The 18727-nt window shown below is 45.8% G+C and overlaps 4 protein-coding genes across 4 annotated transcripts; 3 read left to right on the plus strand and 1 right to left on the minus strand.

The window, feature by feature from the left end:
- Positions 1 to 15: 15 nt before the first annotated feature.
- Positions 16 to 1785, plus strand: MELLADRAFT_61185 (uncharacterized protein; the record flags this gene model as incomplete). Its single annotated transcript, XM_007407141.1, has 1 exon — positions 16 to 1785. The coding sequence occupies one exon, from the start codon at positions 16 to 18 to the stop codon at positions 1783 to 1785; it is 1770 nt and encodes a 589-aa protein (XP_007407203.1).
- Positions 1786 to 2352: 567 nt separating this feature from the next.
- On the plus strand, positions 2353 to 8277 carry MELLADRAFT_77145 (uncharacterized protein; the record flags this gene model as incomplete). Its single annotated transcript, XM_007407142.1, has 6 exons — positions 2353 to 3036; positions 3101 to 5051; positions 5128 to 5750; positions 5838 to 6092; positions 6197 to 7267; positions 7375 to 8277. 6 exons carry the CDS (start codon positions 2353 to 2355, stop codon positions 7558 to 7560), a joined length of 4770 nt encoding a protein of 1589 aa, XP_007407204.1.
- Positions 8278 to 10791: 2514 nt separating this feature from the next.
- MELLADRAFT_104204 (uncharacterized protein) lies at positions 10792 to 13569 on the plus strand (the record flags this gene model as incomplete). The annotated part of the gene is made up of 8 exons (XM_007407143.1): positions 10792 to 10857; positions 10927 to 11070; positions 11138 to 11545; positions 11621 to 11839; positions 11981 to 12443; positions 12654 to 12675; positions 12753 to 12866; positions 13368 to 13569. 8 exons carry the CDS (start codon positions 10792 to 10794, stop codon positions 13567 to 13569), a joined length of 1638 nt encoding a protein of 545 aa, XP_007407205.1.
- Positions 13570 to 13707: 138 nt separating this feature from the next.
- MELLADRAFT_61188 (uncharacterized protein) lies at positions 13708 to 14850 on the minus strand (the record flags this gene model as incomplete). The annotated part of the gene is made up of 1 exon (XM_007407198.1): positions 13708 to 14850. One exon carries the CDS (start codon positions 14848 to 14850, stop codon positions 13708 to 13710), a length of 1143 nt encoding a protein of 380 aa, XP_007407260.1.
- Positions 14851 to 18727: the final 3877 nt, after the last annotated feature.

The raw sequence follows: 18727 nt of genomic DNA on the forward strand, positions 1-18727 counted from the left end.
ACACACCCACCCACCATGGAATACGATGCCACTCAATCATCATCTTCTGATTCACTCGAATTAGGACCTCAGCGTAGAGCACCTGGCAAGGAGAGGTTAACATTAGCTGACTTTCTTCGTACTACTGCTCCTGCTGATTTTAATCCAGGATTGAAGAATTCATCTCAATCTGTCAATCAACCACGTCCATCTAGGATTCCATTAGATTTTCAACTTTCTAAATTGAATGCTACACTGTTCGCTAATAATAAAACTACAAGTAGACCTTCTTTACCAATCAAACCATCATCATCAGCTTCAGTCTCCAATCATCAGGGTCACACTACTAACATTCAACTTCAAGCACCATCAAGTCAGTCTCATCCCATTCAAAAATTAAGACATGCTGGTACGGCTAGTCATCCTGATTTAGCTAGCTTAGTTAGAGTAGCCCGTAAACGATCAAAGACATTGATCACTCAACCGGATTCATCACTTCAACCTCCATCTGAGAATCCTAATCCGTCTACAAGTACATTTCATTATTCGGCTCATCTTCCTTCTAGTTCTAATCTCTCTTCTACTACCATTGCTCCCCGCGTAACTCCATTACCTAAACCTAAACAAGCTCCTTCATCACCCATCAGAGCTATCTTACCAAATAACGCATCCTGTCATCAATTCAACAGTTTGAACTCTCCAGACGATTTCAATCCTTACAGTCAATCTCCATCTGGTCCTGGTTGTCGGAATAGCGCTCCTATCACCACTTCTTCACATCCTTCCGTCGTCTCTCTTCAACCAGTTCGACTCGCTCGAGCTTCAACAGGATCAAGTAGGTGCTACAGTATCTCCTATTCCGACGATCCTGGTACCGACCACACCAGTCAAAGTACTCTTAACAGTCAACTTGCAAGCCTTCCTACTGAGTCTCCTTATTCTCCTCCAAGTTTATCACCCTCACTTGATCCACCTTTGGCATTCACTTCGGGTACTGGTGGTACCGGTTTGGCTGGATTGGTCGCAGCTCATAAGGAGCGTCGTAAAGCCAAGGATAGCTCTTCTTCTCGATCTATCAATTCTGATACCGACTCTATCTTCCTGAAGTGCAAGTCATCTAGCGGGCAGCAGTCGATCTATGATTTCCTCAGATCCACTCATCCTCCTAAGCGTAGCACTGCTCGTAGTACAGCTTCAGACACCGCCGACGAAACAGACGAAGAGGGTGAAGATACACGACACATACGGAGAACACTCGAACCAGTACCTCCTGCAGCCTTCCAATACTTTCATCGACTTTTGCCAACTAGCTCAGCTATAAACGTTGATTATTCTCAAGAACCCAGCAGATCCGTTGTCATGGATCGCTCTGCATCTCATGCCGCCTTGAATCTTAACGGTCAATGGGCTTGGGGTGGACAAAATGACAACCACACCGAACCTCTCGACCAACATAGCTTGTTCCATACTACCCTCAATTCTCCTGTTACTCTCACACCTGTTGACATGGCCAAGTCAGCAAAGCTCAACTTGCGCAATAGATCAATTTCAAAACCAAATCCACCTACCTCATCTCATCCTTCTCGTGAGGAAGACGCGCAAGCAAACGTAAGTTGTCCTATCTATCACACTCCCTCCTGCCTCACTTCTATCTTCATGATTTGTCAACTCTCGCCTCGAGCCATGAACGCGCGTCGTCATCAAGTCGGATCAGTCTTTCTGATTGGTCATCTTTACCACTCAAACATCTGTTGGAGAAATGATGGAGATTCATACACCCCTGTGGTGCACTGTGTATTCTCATAACCTTGGTCATCACCCTTGCCTCGGCCTATGGCTCTCATGGCACCGCTGCAAGGGTCGGAGACTTTTCAATGCAGGGTTAAACAACCTACAAACCCAAATGAATTGATGAACTGACCGTGTCTTTTGCTTTTCCCCTTTACCTCCCTATCATGACATCCTCCTTTTGTTTATCGCCCCTCGACTACTGTCAACAATGTCGTTTGCCATCACCCGTACCTTCCTTTCCTCATGAAAACCGTACGGATTCTCAACCACCCGACGATCTCCTTTGTTGACCGACCGCCGCGGTCAACCTCTTTCATGAACAACCATTCACCATTTATGCTTTCTTCTTGCCTTTTGGTCTGACGTCACACGCATAATTGGCCCATTCTCACTACGCGACATCCCATTCAACATCTTCAATTCACAATTTTATTTTCTGCTTGCTTTCGTCACGCCTCAACTTCTCCTCGTATATCCTCGCGTCATTCCAACCGTCCTACGTGATCCCAATCAATCTTCACCGTGCAAATCATCTTCATTGTCTACTCCGTGGTTTCGCTGGTAAAGTCGTGGTCTAGCACCATGAAAAAGACTAGCGGATTCTTCAAACGTAGATTTGGTTCGACACCCGGCGCATCAGAGTCCACAAACAATCTGAGTGATCTAGTCAATGTCCAACACTCTCGACATTTTTCATCACAATCTGATCACCATCTATCTCAGCCAGGCACAGAGTCGTGTCCTTCATCGCCTGCATTACCTCATTCATTGCATTTACAACGTCCGACTCCGCCGCCACCACCTGTGCCTACCATTCCATCTTCGTACATCCAAAATAACCCCCCAGCTACCCTCTCTCCAACGCAGTCTGACAAAAGAAGTAACGTCAAATCTGCAGCTCAATCCACCCGATCATCGCCTAGTCCTCTCTCTCCCTCTCCATCTCAGCGCAAAGCACGAGAACGTACCGACGATCTTGGGCCTGACCCCGCCATCACAAACCTCAATCGTTCACGCTCAGCTTCACCTCCCAGACATGATGCCGCGTTTGCTAAGCTTTCATCTTTCAAACCTGCTAGAAACCATTATAGTCATCCGGCCGCTAATCCAGAAGATCCGCACGCTTTGACCTTTCATCGATATGCCTCCAATATCGAGCTGAATTCGCAGAACTCGCCAAGGCAAAGGACATCAATGTCATCCTTGTCAGCTGCAGTCGCGAGTCTCCAACCTTTTGACTCTGCGGCCACAAAACCATCCCCACAGGTTAGTCCTAACTTCCTTAGCTTTCTGTTCAGCTTCTTTTCCTCACAGCTCACAACCAACCAAGCTTTCAACCCCCGCCTCTCAGCTTTACAGTGTAACAGGAGCCTCGCCGTTTCTTCATCAACCGCCTGGCTCTGTGACGCCAAAGTCAAATAAATCGAATGAAACTGGTCGCGATATCACATCACCCATCCAAAGCGAGTCGAACCCCTTCAAGCGACCTCTCAAACCTTATCCAACAGAAGCGCACGATCCCCAACGTGATTCTGACCTGAGTCCTAGGAGTGATAGTCTCTTGTCGGGCGTCATATCACATGATCCTCTGAGTCTACCGGTTGATCAATCTACTCAAGGCACAAATCCTCTCATCCAAGTTAACACGGATTTTGGAGTCTCGAAGACACACTCTAACTTACCTTCGGCTGGTTCGACTGCCTCATTTTTTTCCACTATGTCGGAAAATGGAGAAGAAGGAAAGGCGAGAGTCACCGAGGTTACCCCCAAGAATCCATTCCATCGTCAAAACTCTGTACCTCACACTCCACCAATCGGTGGTCCTACACGTTTCCAATCGCCACTTCCACGAAGTGGGCATCCACATGTGTTACCCAATTTGGATACTTCCTCAGCTGTTACTGGTCGCTCTGCCCATCGTCCACCCGAATCGAATAGGAACTCTCGTGCCGAGTCATTGAATGACATGAGGATCGACCATTCATCAAACCACAGAGCCGCGATGGCGAGGGACCTTTCTTTACCAGTCTGGACATCTGCGCGTTCAGCCAGCGCCGAATCCTGTCCAGCATCCGTTCCTTCCGATCTTCCGGTTCATAATCCCCTCTCACCTACCTTATCCGACTCGCCATGGTCCGGTAGACAACGAAGTCCACACCCTTACCTTGATTCCAAGCTGACCGGCACTCCTGGTCTCACCAATCGGCTCAGAACCGAGACTGAGGAATCGACCATGTCTAATAAGACCCTCAACATTCATGCCTTACAAGACTCTAGGCGGGCAACTGGCGATGGACATGGTGGACGGGTACCAGACGCGTCTCAGCAATTTGACGATACTTCTGAAGCAGACCTCCAATTGAATCATACTCCAAGTATCAGGCTGGTCAGCGCCCCAGAGACAGCTGCAAATGCTACTGATGGCGCCACACCCTCGAGTATGGCGCCCTCCCATCTAGGGAGCCCATACTCACAACAGTCTTCGACCTATTCCGGCTACGAATCTCCCTCGCCCATGCTTCCGGAACATCACAGAAATCCGTTTTCGCCCAATTGGAGTGGACAAACCGTGCCTTTGCCTAAAGATACCACTCCAGTTGGTTTAGGCCTCAAACTTGAACGATCTCCAGATGCTAGCGAACTTGATCCTCCAACACCTGCAAACGATCAAGAGGAGCAAAAGAAACGCGTCAGTAGGACTGGCCTTGATCGCACATCTTCACTGTCACGCAGTCTCGCTTCTTCCTCTATCACCTCCTCCTCGCCATCGACAATGCCGCTTCGAGCTTCTGGTCCCAGCACCCGACCACATACAGGTCAAGAAGATAACGATGGATGCAGTTTGGGGCCTGTGATAAGTAAACAACGCACCGTTTCTACTACCAGTACGATGAACTCTACGAAGCGGTCCAACGACACCCGCTCCACTGCGCATACTTCAGTTCATCCCAATGACTTTGTGGATCCAACACTTTCTGTAGATGAGAATGCCAAGATGCTGGCTCGAAGATGTTGGGACGAAGATGAAAGCTTTATCAGACGTGATAAGCTGGCAGAGTGGCTTGGAAGTCCTGATACGGGTGAAAATCAATTGCCAGTCTTGACTTTGAAACATTACATGAATTGTTTTGCTTTCCATCAACTGAGGATTGATATGGCATTTAGGAAGCTTTGTCAGAAACTCCATCTTAAGGGTGAAACTCAACAGATTGATCGGATCTTGGTAGAGTTTAGTCAAAGGTTTTGGCAACAAAACTTTTCGAACTTGTACTTTAGTACTGGTCAGTGTCTTTTCGATTTCACCTCATTCTGCTTCAAAACTGATTTTTCTCATGTCTTGCTTCATGGAACCAATAGATGTGGTACATGCGCTATCATACTCAATCCTACTACTGAATACCGATTTACATATTGTCGATACAACTAGTAGAATGTCAAGGTCTCAGTTTGTTAGGAATACGTTGGAGACTTTGACTGCCCAGCTCTCGGCCTTTGAAGATCTGGGTGACGTCGAGCATGTGATTGATTCTGCTGAAAGAGACACCCCAATGAGCATGAGCGATTTCATATCTTACAGTCGACCCAGTTCACCTAGCCTGAGGACAGGCACGATTGGACGTGGCTCTCAAGCATCAAAGAAGTCATCTACAGATGTAGATTCATTTGTAGACTCGCATACTAAGCCACCCCATAGCGCGATTGGGAGACCATCAATCGATAAATGGCGAGGACCCTTTAGGAATGGTAGTAATCCCGGCACGGCAGCCTCGAGATTACCTCGAAGGAGCGGTAGTGTTGCGTCGAGTGCACATCCTTTCGTCATGGTCAATGGGCCGCCAGAACTCCCTGGTGACGCTTCTCGGAGAGGATCTAATGAACTGGCTTCGCCTGCGGCCTCTATGGCTCCACAGGAAGGCATGATCAAACCTAGTCAATTCTCAAGAGCTTTGTTTGAGAAAGAGATTGAGGGACTGTTGAAGGTAAGCACGTGGCATGAACCCTTCTTCATTTTCAACACTTGCTTACTACTTTTTGAGGCGATGTAGGATATCTATACTGCCATTAAGACTCAGCCAATCTTCCAAGGTCTGAACACTGATGGTCAACCGCGCACTCCGGGCATTGGCGGAACTCGAAGCCCAGGTGCTTTGGGCGCTGAACGTCCTCAGCCACCTTTCAAACGTAATAGTTTGAGGGGACTTCCAGGATTTGGTGGCCTTTTGGCAGCGCATGGAGCAGAGATGTATGGTCCCAGGTCAAGTAGTCCGACATCGAGTACGGCACCATCGACTATGTCAGGGACTAGTGGCCCGGGTGGATTGGTGAGTGAGAGACGGCTTTTATTTGATGTCACTTTATATCAGTCACTCTATTTCAAAACGTATAATTAAGAAGACTGATTGCAAATTGATAACCGTTCACACAGGCTCAATCTAACAGCTCGACGGGTTCGCATCGGTACACGAACATGACTTCTCCTTCAATTGGATTTGCTTCTAATCTCTCGCAATCTATCATTCGAGAGCAAACGGAAGAAGAATCGAAGGAAGACCCACAAGAGCCTCCAACGTTGATGTCAGACGAAGAGTTAGCGCTGCTGGGTGCTCCTTGGGCTAAGGAGGGCTTACTTCAGCGTAAACAGTATTGGGATGCGAAAGGGAAACGACACAAGGACAAAGGTTGGGCACAACTCTTTGTGGTGATTCATAAGGGTCAATTGAAGATGTTTCAGTTTGGAGCAACTGGTCCAAGCATGAGTTCGAGTAATCAAGCATCAGGTGATGGCCCAACCGTGGGTGGTGGGAATTGGTTATCGAATGCGCAACCTATGGGAGAACTCACTCTCACTCATTCACTTTCGAGTGCATTACCTTCAGGATATAACCGAGACCGACCTTGCGCTTTTGTTCTTACACTCGCCAACGAATCTTCTTACTTTTTTCAAGCAGGTACTGCCGACTTGGTAAATGAATGGGTATCTACATGTAATTATTGGTCAGCCAGATTGAGTAAAGAACCGTTGACGGGTGGAGTTTCGAATATGGAATATGGTTGGAATCAAGTTGCCGATTTAGCAGCGATTCGAATGTCAAGTATAAGTAGAAAATCAAATGATTATAAAGGAGACGAAGAATCAGAAGGAAAAGTAGAATCACAACCCACTAGAAGTAAAAAATTAAGACAGAAGATCATTAAACCTAATTCATCAGGAAATATGTACTCAATGTCAGGATCTGAAAGTGTTAAAGGATCAGTAGCTGATTTGAGATTAACCCATAACCAACATCAACACCACGTACAATTACCACAAGCACAACAACCACCAAATCAAATCAATAGTAATGTGATGATTAATGACTGGAGTGCACCTATACCACCTAATTCGACTAGTACCTTGACGGAAGAAAATCAATTAGACAATTTAAGAAAACATTCGATTTATATGCAATTAGAATTAGAAAAACATAATTATTTAAGAAAACCGATGATGAGTTTGGTAAGTTTGAATTTTTGATTTCTTGAACGACATTTTTCCGAACATCCCACCAAGAGACTTGATTTGACTAATTGGATTGGATTTTCTTTTGAATTTTTTTCATATAGTATCCGACTAGATCTTTGAATTTCCAAAAAGCTACTAATAATTGGGAAAAGAAATCACAATACCTCTTAGCGGAAATTATCAAGTATACAACTTATATTGATGCATTAGAATGTGGAATTCATCAAAAGAATGAAAAGAGAACGAAAAGATTGGTACGATCCTTATTAGAAAATGCTGATTCATGATCAATGATTTATCGTAAGAGAAGTCGAAATGAAAGTGGTGAAGAAATCTAGTTGAGGTTAATTTGATGATCGATAGGGTTTTTCATTTCATAGATGATCAAGGTTTTCCTTTTCTTTTGGACAGTCTTGATTCTTTTCCTGTTATTTTTCTCTTTCTTAGGTTAATGAAAACGCATACTTAGGGACTTTTATTTTTGTTAATGAGGAAAGTTGATGAAGAATGAAATCCAAAGATCAAATCAAAATTAGAAAAGTGTGAATGATTTTTTTTCAATTTCAATTTTTTTTATTTATATATATATATCCATATTTTGTTCATTTATCTTTTCTTGAGTTTTTTTTTCCAATTTTTTTTTGGTATTTGGTATTTGGTATTTAGTATTTTGTGTGTGTGTGTGGGTCGGGATGTGTGAAGATGGGTGTGATTATAATTTTTCTTTTTTTCATAATAGCATTTTTCTTATCCTCAAGTTTTATTTTTCTACCTTCTTTCTTTTGGATTAGTAAAATTACAATTCTTTATTCTTTATTTTTTATTTCATTTCAAATCATATTTTCCCTCTTTTTTTTGTTTTTGTTTTGTTTTGTGTAATTCAAAATGAAATGTTAAATGTCTGAGTGTGTGTTTGTGGTGTGTGTCTTTGTTTGAAATAAATCAAAAAATTTGATTTCTTTTTCTTTTTGTGAATAATTCATATTTTGATTTTTTTTGAAGTTTTTTTAAGTAAAGTAATTGAAACTTTAATCATTATTTTTTTTGAAAAACTTGAACAGCTATTTTTGTCCAGGTTTGTGACTATACTGACAACAGTTGACTTGATATTCTACATGGTAAATATCCTACAAGTCTGTAAAAGCCTGACCATGTAACTGATTCCGCTAATTTCAGAAGCCATACAACAATGGAAATGTTGATTGAGTTGACTGCTCACTTTTTTCTGGTTTGCAATTGTTGGGAGAGACATATGTACAAGAATAGCTGTAAAGAAAGAAAAGAAGAGAAAGATATTGAACACAGATTTAATCAATTCAATTCCATGATTTTCTGCATACATTTTGGACTTTGATTAACTTCTTTTGATGGTAAGATTTGTTGAACAACATTTTTTTGTTTAGGTGATTGAAATCTTACATTTGTTTTTTAACTCTTCAGTCTAGTCTTTTTTAGCTTGGAGTGAGTTAAGGTGTTTGATAGATGATTGGTTTAGAAATGTTTAAGTGTTTTGAAAAATGAACATGGATGATGAAGTTACTACTACAGTCAATCCAAAAAAGCTTGGCCCGCCCCAAACTTATATAAGTCCCACTCGCTTCGGCCCCGTCGGTACAAGTACCACGTACCTCCGAGCGCCAGCGAGGGACTTATGCGCTATCCCAAATTTCTGGCGTGAGACTAGACAGGGCTTTCGCCAAAAACCTGTCATCTCACGTGCTCACGTATTCACCTTATCAACTCATGAAAAGGTGATAATGAAACAAAAGCGCAAGATCTCCATCTATCATTTGCCACCCTCCATACCTTCACGGCCCCATATCTTCAAAAGATATGAGCAATCAAGCTCTTGGCTCACAACTCGGGGCCGTGTTTGTCTACATGTGTTTCCAATGCTGCGCGTCAGAAAGCTTCGTTCTCGCGAGATTAAATCTTTACAGTTTAAACAGCAGTTCACGTTGGGCAACGTAATGGAGAATGCATTTCATGACGGTAATCAAGGACCTGGAATCCGATTGGGATGCTGAGCCTGGAATGCATTTCATGATTTAGGACACAATAATAGGTATCACCTTTGGCAAGGCATGGTAACTCACAATCCCTTCATGAGGCGTTCTCGAGCACTCCCCTCCCATATTCACGTAGAGTCATCGGTGTCGGTGGCCAGCTCGTCGGCATTGATTTGGAGTGCATCTGCCTGAGCCATACCACACAAAAAGGTTCAATACGAGTGGCGATCATGCGAGTGCTAATCACGGAAAGACTCACCTGCTCCTGTATAAAGGCGCGCCAGACACCTTTGCCATTCCCAGCTTCATATATTACATCTCTTATGCCCAAAAGGATGTTCCTGATCAAAGTCCTGGACTCGGGGGTTCCCCCCCGCAAATCATGTCTTTGGGGACGTCGCCGAATAAAACGATGGTCGAGGAAGTTGAAAATGAAATCCCAAACCCCCAATGTACTGGCCTCAATGAACCGAATGATTTCCACTGTCTGTCGATAGACGCTGTGGGGCATGGTCAACATTGCGCGCTGTTCCTCCACTGAGGTGGGGTAGGGACCACCGACGGCGTCGATGAACGATTCCACACTTAACCCTTCCTCTTCAATAGCCCCAGTAATCCTGCCGACCGCACCCTCCAAGTCGAGAAGAGGTTCTACGTACGGATTCATTAGGCGATGTATCAATAAGGGTTGAAGGCCGATTTTGATTGCGGTTGGATTGTAAAGGTTTGGAAATGCTTGATGTGAAAAGATGCGTGTTGATACACCGATAATGCAGATGTTCCCCAACCGCACAAGAGGCTTATCGAAGCCTCTCGCGAAGGCAAAAGCGGTCCGGTCTTGCGTGGTCTGAAACGCTAGTCTTGCAATCGCAAAAGATTGTTCATAAGCGCACCAACCGCTTTGGAATTGGGGCATGTCAGCTGTACCATTCAAAAGTGGCATTGTTTCGAGAGAAGCAATGGCATATCGCCTAGCCGGATCATGATGTATCAGCTTGATCAATCCAGATAATCGCCTGGCTGGATTGATCGAGCTAAGTATCGTCTCCCTGCTGAAACTTCCCCAGGGAACTCAACGAGGTGGACCGATATATTGATCTATCATTCTGGAAATGGTCATGTTGTTGAGTAGCCTTGACCTCCCAAGAGGTCTTGACATCTGGGCAAATGATCCTCTCGCACTAAGCATGACCAAGCAATCGCTCGCGGCCATTCAGTTCACCGTGTTGGGCCAAACAGAGTGACAGTGACTCGGTTTGTGGTTTGGGAGCACTTGCACGTGCTTTGCTTGTTTCACTCTCCCATATTGCAAGTCACAGCCATGTTGAGCCAGAATACCTGCTGTACTCCTAAACAAAGGTTGATATGTTCATCATCAATCCACATTTCTCGACGGTAGGTTTTTAAGACCACGCCAGTAGAGTGTGAGATAAAGCAATATCTGAAGGAACCGTTGCCTACAAGTGTCTTAGTCGACTACCATTTTCCATACCTACATTTTAACTATCCATGGCCTCTACCCACCGCATTGTGCCCAGCTCCGATGATACCAGCACCCTCGCTCGAACCCTCCTCGTGTGTGACTACCTCACAAAGCTCGACTTGACCCCAAAGCAATTCATGGTGACATTTCTGTCATCAAAGGATGATGCTTTGGTCGGGCGAAGACGTCTCATGAAGATTGGCCTCGCGTTCAAACAGACCCGCTCCATAGTTCGAAATATGGGCAAGCTGTCAAGATCTTGCGAACAAGGTCGCACGGATTGGGAGAAGTTGATTTTGGAGGAAGTTAGTACAGTGTCGTTATTTCACCAATTTCGATTACAACTGTTGTCTCACGAACCGCATGATGAAGGCGTCGGAAATCGTGAATGCGCAGGAAGTGCCTCGAGGTCACTTCCCTAGCGGTGCGTACATCAGTTCGAATAGAATCACACCGGACTATTTTGGCCAAAGTGCGGAAAGTATTCGTGAAACGCAGATCAAGACCGGAATGAATTTCCTTCATTCACTGATTCATGGGAAACTCGCGATCAGTTTGAATATAAATCAACCGGAGGCCGAAGACAATGACGATGGTGGAACTGGCCCCGAGATGCTTAGTCAACAATCCACTGAGTCGTATCTGCAGGACACGGAGGCTCCTGCAGATAGAGATACGAACTTGGATCGCTCGCTGGATGAAGAAACGGTACTCTCAATGGAGAATTTAGTTTATGTCAAGGCCACCCCCGCGGACCAGGCGGTTCTGAAACTGACCAAGGTATTTCCCAACCCATGCTTCCGGCGAGGCGTATCATTGTACTGATCCTATGTACCATAAATGCGTCCGACCTAGCTGCCTATTTTCATATGTGCGATGATAGCTGTCAGCTGCAATCGCAGAGCGAATGCTATACCCATGGCGAATAGTTTGATGACTTACGCGGGAGGTGTATCCTGTCGCGTCAACGAATGGTTACATTGTCACGGTATCACAACGTCTCGAAGGAGCTCACTATCAGCAATGGACCATCTGCGTCACTTACAAGAAGATAGAATGATGGACTTGTTCAAAGTCAACCACAAACTTTTACCTTTACTGGTTTATGACAACATCGACATCCAATTGAAGATTCATAACACTCGGGTCGAGACGTCATCGCGTCTGTTTCACGGCACATGGGGATTTTATATAGTAGTTCGTGCATGCCTACAGGCTAAATGCAGCAAGGATGCTGTCAGCCTCGCCGCCTTTTGCGATGCAATGTCAAGAGCGGACCGCAAAGCTGTTACGATGTCATCATTTTGTTCGACCCCTGCCGAAGCGGAGCATTGGAAATCAGTGGTGAAGTGTCAAATAGCCACAGCCCTCAAGGAATACGCCACTTACCTACCAGGGTCGCCTGACCCCAGACTCCTCCCGCAGCTGCAGACTAGACCTCCGCCAGTCGACCAAATCGAGATGCACCAACCTAATATCCATTTCCTACGTATGATGGATGCGCCGGATTCGTCCGCTGAAGGAGTATTGCGCGTTATCGACGCTGTCATTGCTCAGATTGGTCTGGACAAATCTGAATATGCCCAGAGTCTTTTGGTGGCTGGAGGCGATGTTGGCTCGAATCAATTGTTGGAGAGTCTTAGAGTGAAGAGATTCCCTCCGATTGATTCAGTTGAAGGTATGCAATGGGTCCTATCAATTTTCGGCGGGGCCCACACTATGTGGAACTTCACAAAAGCACTATTAACTCACCATTGGGGTAAGGCGGACAACGGTGATGACTCAGGTGCCTGGAGGTCTTTGTTTGCGTTGGGATGCGAATATAAGAAACCGCCTGCGTCACAAGACTTCAACACCTTGATGTGGTCTGCTCGAATGCTCCACAAAGCTAACCTGGTTCATTCGATAAGGTATGTTCAAACATGTTAATTATACTAACGGTGAGTTTTCATAAGAGTGCGGACTGACCACTGTTTGCCCGTGTCAGCCAAATCATGGGAAGCGATAAGGATCTTCATTTGACTCAGGCCGAGGACTGTGAGCATGTCATCGACAAGGTATGGGATACTTACTTTGACGCTGCCGCTTTAGAAGCGGCAAGGTTGCAGGCGGATACCACTCGTTATAATTTGATGTTGCGTCTCCGAGACTTTGCCACGGTAGTCGAGGCCCACAAAGCAACTTGGGCGGGTGATATCGGCCGCCTCATGCTGATGTGGAAGCAATGGGCTATAATGGCCCAAGGCATCCAGGGTCTATCACATTATTCGCGCCATATTCCGCGAATCGTGTTACTGTTAGAGGAAGACCTACCAAAGGACCTTGCCCGCGCAATCAAGCATTCCCTCCTTATACCATCCAACAAACGTCCGGACCACTGGCTTCCAATTGATGAGTTCCTAGAAATTAGTATATTCTACCTCAAGCGAGTATACAATAATACTGTGAGTCATATTACACGAGCAGTTAAACATGTTCACTTCGCTTAGGTTGAAGTCCTCGCTGACCATTGGGGCGTGGCCGTTCAGGGGCACGGCACGGACATTCAAAGACTCACTCAGCTACTCTCAAACCTCATTCCCATGGTACGTGGCTTGCATAGCTCGCAGGCATCTGATCGTGGAGTTATACCGTTTGTTGAACATGCATTGCATACACGGGCAGCTACGAAAACTCCTGCAGCTCTTCAAAATACACTCTGGACACACTTTGCTATTTCAACCCAACCTAAACTCGATTACTGGCCCCAGCCTGTTGGCTTTCCTTGCTTACGCCAAAGATCACTTAGGCGAGGTGCGTGCTAGACGTCCATCGCCGCAGGTCGCAAACATCTTGAAACTTGGTCACCGGAATATGATTAAACTTATTCGTGCTGACCAGATTGCTGGTCGCTCTTTGAGGTTTTGGTGGGGCGCAGCCGACGTGTTGTCGTCTTGGGACAGTCAGAGTGGGGAGTTTCCTGGCGAGGAGTGAAATAAATCAGAATATTGGTACATATGACGTGACTGGACAGTTGTCCACAAGAAATACCCGTGCTGACCTCGCCTGTTGTCCGTTTTCTTGTTGGGGGACGAGTATGGGAGTTCCACTGCCCCTCGCTTGGCCCTTTGGGACAACGGCCGGCGGGGGACTGTGACACCGCCTATTTTACCGGCTGGGGCGGTATTAGGCTGTTTCTTATGTGCAGCGGCCGCCTCTTTCTTCGCCGCTCTGACTTCAGCCCGTTCCTGTTTGGCCAGTTCGCGCTTTCGAGCTCGTTCATTTTGAGCCGTCTCCTTCAGGGCCAATCGGCGTAAGTCCGCGTCTAGCTTTGCTTGCGCCTTTTGTTCAGCCGCTGCTACCTTCTCGGCAGCTTTTGCCTGGGCTTCTCGTTGCTTTTCCACCAGCTTGGCCTCCTTGGTCGCGATTTTATTAGCTTCAGCACGTGTTTGTGCAATTCTTGCTCCTTCAACCGATTGAATGGGTTTGCTAGGAGGCCGAGCAGCCGCCTTTCGTCGCTCCGCTGCTTTGACAACCGTGGAAGCCGCGTTGGGATGTTCTTTCCACTGTAAGAATGCATTGAACAGGCAGGTGAATTGTCCAGGTATGGACTCGCTAGCAAGGACCACACCTAAGTCTTCGGGTTGCAAGAATAAATCGACATTTTTGGCTAGGTCCCATCCCAAATCCCGCCCGAAATGATTGTCCGGGCCTAGATGGCACGGATGAGTGAACTGAGAGTGCCAGAATTCGGTGAAGGCCTGATCCCACAGGCTAACTAGCCTAGAGAGGGTTGGGCACTCGACAATCGGATCGTCGGTTCCACAGAGCATGGGAATGTTTCGCATATCTTTCACAGGAGGTGCAGGAGGGTCGGGTAGGCTATTGATGAGTTCGAAGAGCTCGTCCTCCCCCATTTTGAGCGCGCTATCAAAATTATCGTTAGTTAGGCTCGCTTGAGCTAGCCAGAGGGCTTCAGCTTCCTCGGGTTGGCAGTTGGAACAGTCACAGATAGGCATGTGTGCTTCGCGCTGACGGTCCTCCTCCTCGTGTACGATGTCGCTATCCGGATCAAGGGGTATGTATCCGTTCCTGTGCCCGAACATCGTCAGTCAGCATTCACCAAGCTGAGTCAGGTGAAACCTTTTGACTCACTCTAGGTCAACTGCGAGAGCCACCCTCAGACAGACTGGAGTGATTGCTAACGCATCCATCCGGTCGTCATCTGACATTTCGGTTGGTGTGTCAAAGTCTTCAATCTTATTTTTCCCATTGGTTTGACAGTGCTCGACCAAGAGAAATCCAAGGCCACGTCGCTTGTCACGCCCGCATCTGCCAGACATCTGAATAAAACTGCAAGGGTCTTGGCGTCCAACAATGACGACGCGGCGGACCCTATGCCAGTTTTGGCCTAAACCCAAGGCAAGGGTGCAGCAAATCACCGCCAGGGATCCTGCCACGTACGCCGCTACCGCGGCCTGTTTAGCGTTTTCGCCGGTGGTAGCGTGATACTGGCGAGCAAAGGCTGACTGGCCATTTCCAGCTTTGGACGCGTGACCTCGTGCCATGTTGATCAACTCTAAGTACGCTAAGGTTGCGTTCTGAGTGTCCGAGTAAATCAGTGTCGGCGGTATCGACTCGTTTGGAACCACGGTGTGATGCGAGAAGAGGCCGCGTAAGGATGATTGAAGGGGGCGTTTGAAAGTCCTTCGTATCAGGCGTAATTCAGGGCGACTGAGCTCCGCACGCACAAATTGAACATCTCTAGAATCCAACTTAAGGTTGACCAAGATCGCTTGAACCGCTTGTGGTGTACAAGTAGCTGACATCAACAACAGCGGTACCCTGTCTGAACAAAGAAATCGACGGGCTAGCTGCCCATAGGAAGGTCGGAACGCCCCACCATCATGAACACGGGTCCAGCTGGCAAGTCTTTTGGCTTGCCCGCTCTCGACGAGGCCCCATGTATACACCATGTGTGCCTCGTCGACAACGTTAAGTACCAACCTTCACGTGGTGGGCGGGGCGCAATTGGCCTGCCCCAGGGGCAGGCCTCTAGGGCAGGCCTTTTGGAGCCGATTTTGGGGGTGGCGTGCCCAAGTTAGACTTAGGTCTATTCCACCAAGTTACCGTGTGAAAAAAATTCAAATCACACTTCAAAGTACTCACCTTACAAAATATCCTCAATCTCAAAGCCACCGTCAGCAATATAATACTTCCATATCATGCCAAAAGTCAAATCCTCCTTGTCAAAGTCCGCCTCAGCCAAGTGGAACCAACCTACCGCCGGATTTGGAAAGCGATGGACAGGATTCTTGATGTCTGCTGAACTGAACACATCATCAAACCGCCGCCGGGCTCAATGTCAGCACTGTAAGGCTACGTTGGATGGAAAGCCAAGTGGATTATACAATCATATCACCAAGAAATGTCCGTCAATCTCAATCTCAAAAAAGTCAGAATACAAACAGCTCATACTTGCTGAGCATAATGAGAAGACTGGGCGATCAAACTCTCAACCTGCAACAGAAACTGGCTCAAGTGATGATGGCGCTCCCTCACTGGTTCCAAAGTCAAAACTCATCCATGATTTCAGCTCACTGCATCACTTCAGAACGTACGACAAGGCCAAGTTAGCTGACCTTGACGAGGAGCTTTTGAAATCCCTCATCTCGGGGAAGGTAGCCTTTAGATTCCTTCACAACAATTTTTTCTTGAACTATCAAAAAATGCTAGCTGTATGTGTATTCAAGCCTCCTACTCGTTATCGGATGATTGAAAATGTACTTCCAATGTTACATGCTAAACACGAGATAGCAATCAAGGAGAAGTTAGCGAAACAGTCGAACTTGACTATCACTTTAGATGGCTGGACTGACGTATCAAAAAACAGCATATACGCAGTTTTAGTCTTACGAGGCACTGAAGTCAAGCAATTCATTGATGTTCTCGAATTGAATCAAAAGCGACATACCTCTGAAAACACCTTTTCCGCTTTAAATGACACTCTCAAGGCTCAGGGTCTTCGATGGGATCAGATCAGTGCTGTTGTCACTGATTCTCCAGCAGTTATGATAAAGTTTTGTGTAAGTCAACTTGTCAAGGCTTCTTTTTTCTTCTCACTGTCTTGTAATCTGATTCGAACATTTATCTCCTTTGTCAAATGATAGAAAATCATTACTGAGGAACATCCAGCGATCATCACCTTACCTTGCTGTCTTCATGTCATCAACTTAGTTACTGAAGACATTCTGTCGCATCCAAGCATGAGAGAGGTTGTCTCCAACAACAAAGAACTAGTCAATTTTTTTACCAAAGCTCATTATTGGATTCAATGGTTAGAGAGTTGGCGAGTTACTGAGAAAGTCGGACACGGAATCAAAACGTTCTCCGAGACTCGATGGTTCTCTTTTGCCAAGGTCTGTCTGTCTGTTCAATCACACGAACTCGGTTTTCGAAAATGTGTCGAGACTTCGATCGATCGATCAACCGATGCGCCTTCAATCAAGAAGAGTATCAGGGACATTGTTTTCAATCGTCTTCACTTTGCTTCGAAGTTCGAATGATGTCTTAGTCCGAGTACTCCAGCCAGTTGTTGATACGATTGCAAAATTAGAACGCACGAATACTACCGTTGGTGAAGTTTGGAGTGAGGTGATTGTGTTGTACATGAAGCTCAAAGATATGAAAGTTGAATCTCAATATTCAACTTTCAAGTCTCACAGTATTCAAATAATCAACAAGTGATGCAAAGTCTTTGACAAACCGGCCTACATCCTTGGATTTTTCCTGACACCTCAGTTTCGTCAAATCGCTGCGTCTCAAAAATACGATATCAATTACTTCACGCGAGCTATTGTCAAAATCGCAAAAGTTTGGAAGTTCAAACAGATTGAATGTAAAAACCTGATCACACAAGTCTTACAATACTACAACTCCGAGGGTCCATTTCGTATACCTCCAGATGGCAAGTTGTGATTTCTCATTATCATATCGGATGTGATAATGTAACTAATCTTGATTATTGTTTAGGTTCATCTGCCATGAATTACTGGTTGAAGGTACCAGCTAATCCACAGACTCAAGAGCTCAAGTCGTTCACCATCAAGCTCTTAGAAATTGTACCCCACGCTGCGGGTGTTGAAAGCCTCTTTTCGCGGATGGGTTCTCAAAAGACTAAGTCGCGCGCTCGAATGGATGTCTCAACATTAAAGATGATGTCTCAAATCGAGATGGATCTCGAATCCGAGCAATCGAATCGTGTGGCCAAATCGATCAAAAATAACGATCAAACTGCTGCTGCTGATGATTCACAAGATCTAGATCCTCAATTTGAAGATCTTGATCAAGTTCAAGAGTTTGAAAATGGAATTCATGGTGAAGATGAGGTGGATCAGGGAGAAGAACGAGAGGATATTACTGAGAGTGGTTTTATAGACACTCTCTTTGATTTAACATTATTCAATATTAGAGTTGAAGCAGAACAAGCTGTTACTATTGTTTTAGATGAGGGATCTGACAATGAAGACTGGGATGAGGAGAATCTTTTCGATGGTTTACTTCAATGAATGTTCATGAGGTGTACAGCAGAACTGTTATGAAATACAAAAAAGTCCTTTCTGATGTTGTTGAGCGGGTTTTTTTGCCTTTTTTTGATTTTTGGGGGGATTTTGACACCTCAGAGGCACGCCTCTGCGCCCCCACTATAGGCGTGCCTTTGGAACAGTCAAAATCCGCGCCTGGGCCTGCCCAAAATTCAAAACCCGCGCCCACCACGTGAACCAACCTCGACTGAAACCGAGGATCCATCCACATTTGGTCAAAAACTTCGCTAGTTAATGCGACTTCTGGGCTCTAGCCATACCAAAAATCCAAAAGTCTCAGTTTCAAACTGTCCGTTTGGCCAATGGGAGCCACATATAAACGATTGTAATTACCACGTAAACAAAGTTATATTTCCCTTGAATAATCGCATTACACATA

The sequence above is a fragment of the Melampsora larici-populina genome (genome assembly GCF_000204055.1).
Source record: "Melampsora larici-populina 98AG31 unplaced genomic scaffold MELLAscaffold_8, whole genome shotgun sequence".
Classification (NCBI taxonomy): domain Eukaryota; kingdom Fungi; phylum Basidiomycota; class Pucciniomycetes; order Pucciniales; family Melampsoraceae; genus Melampsora; species Melampsora laricis-populina.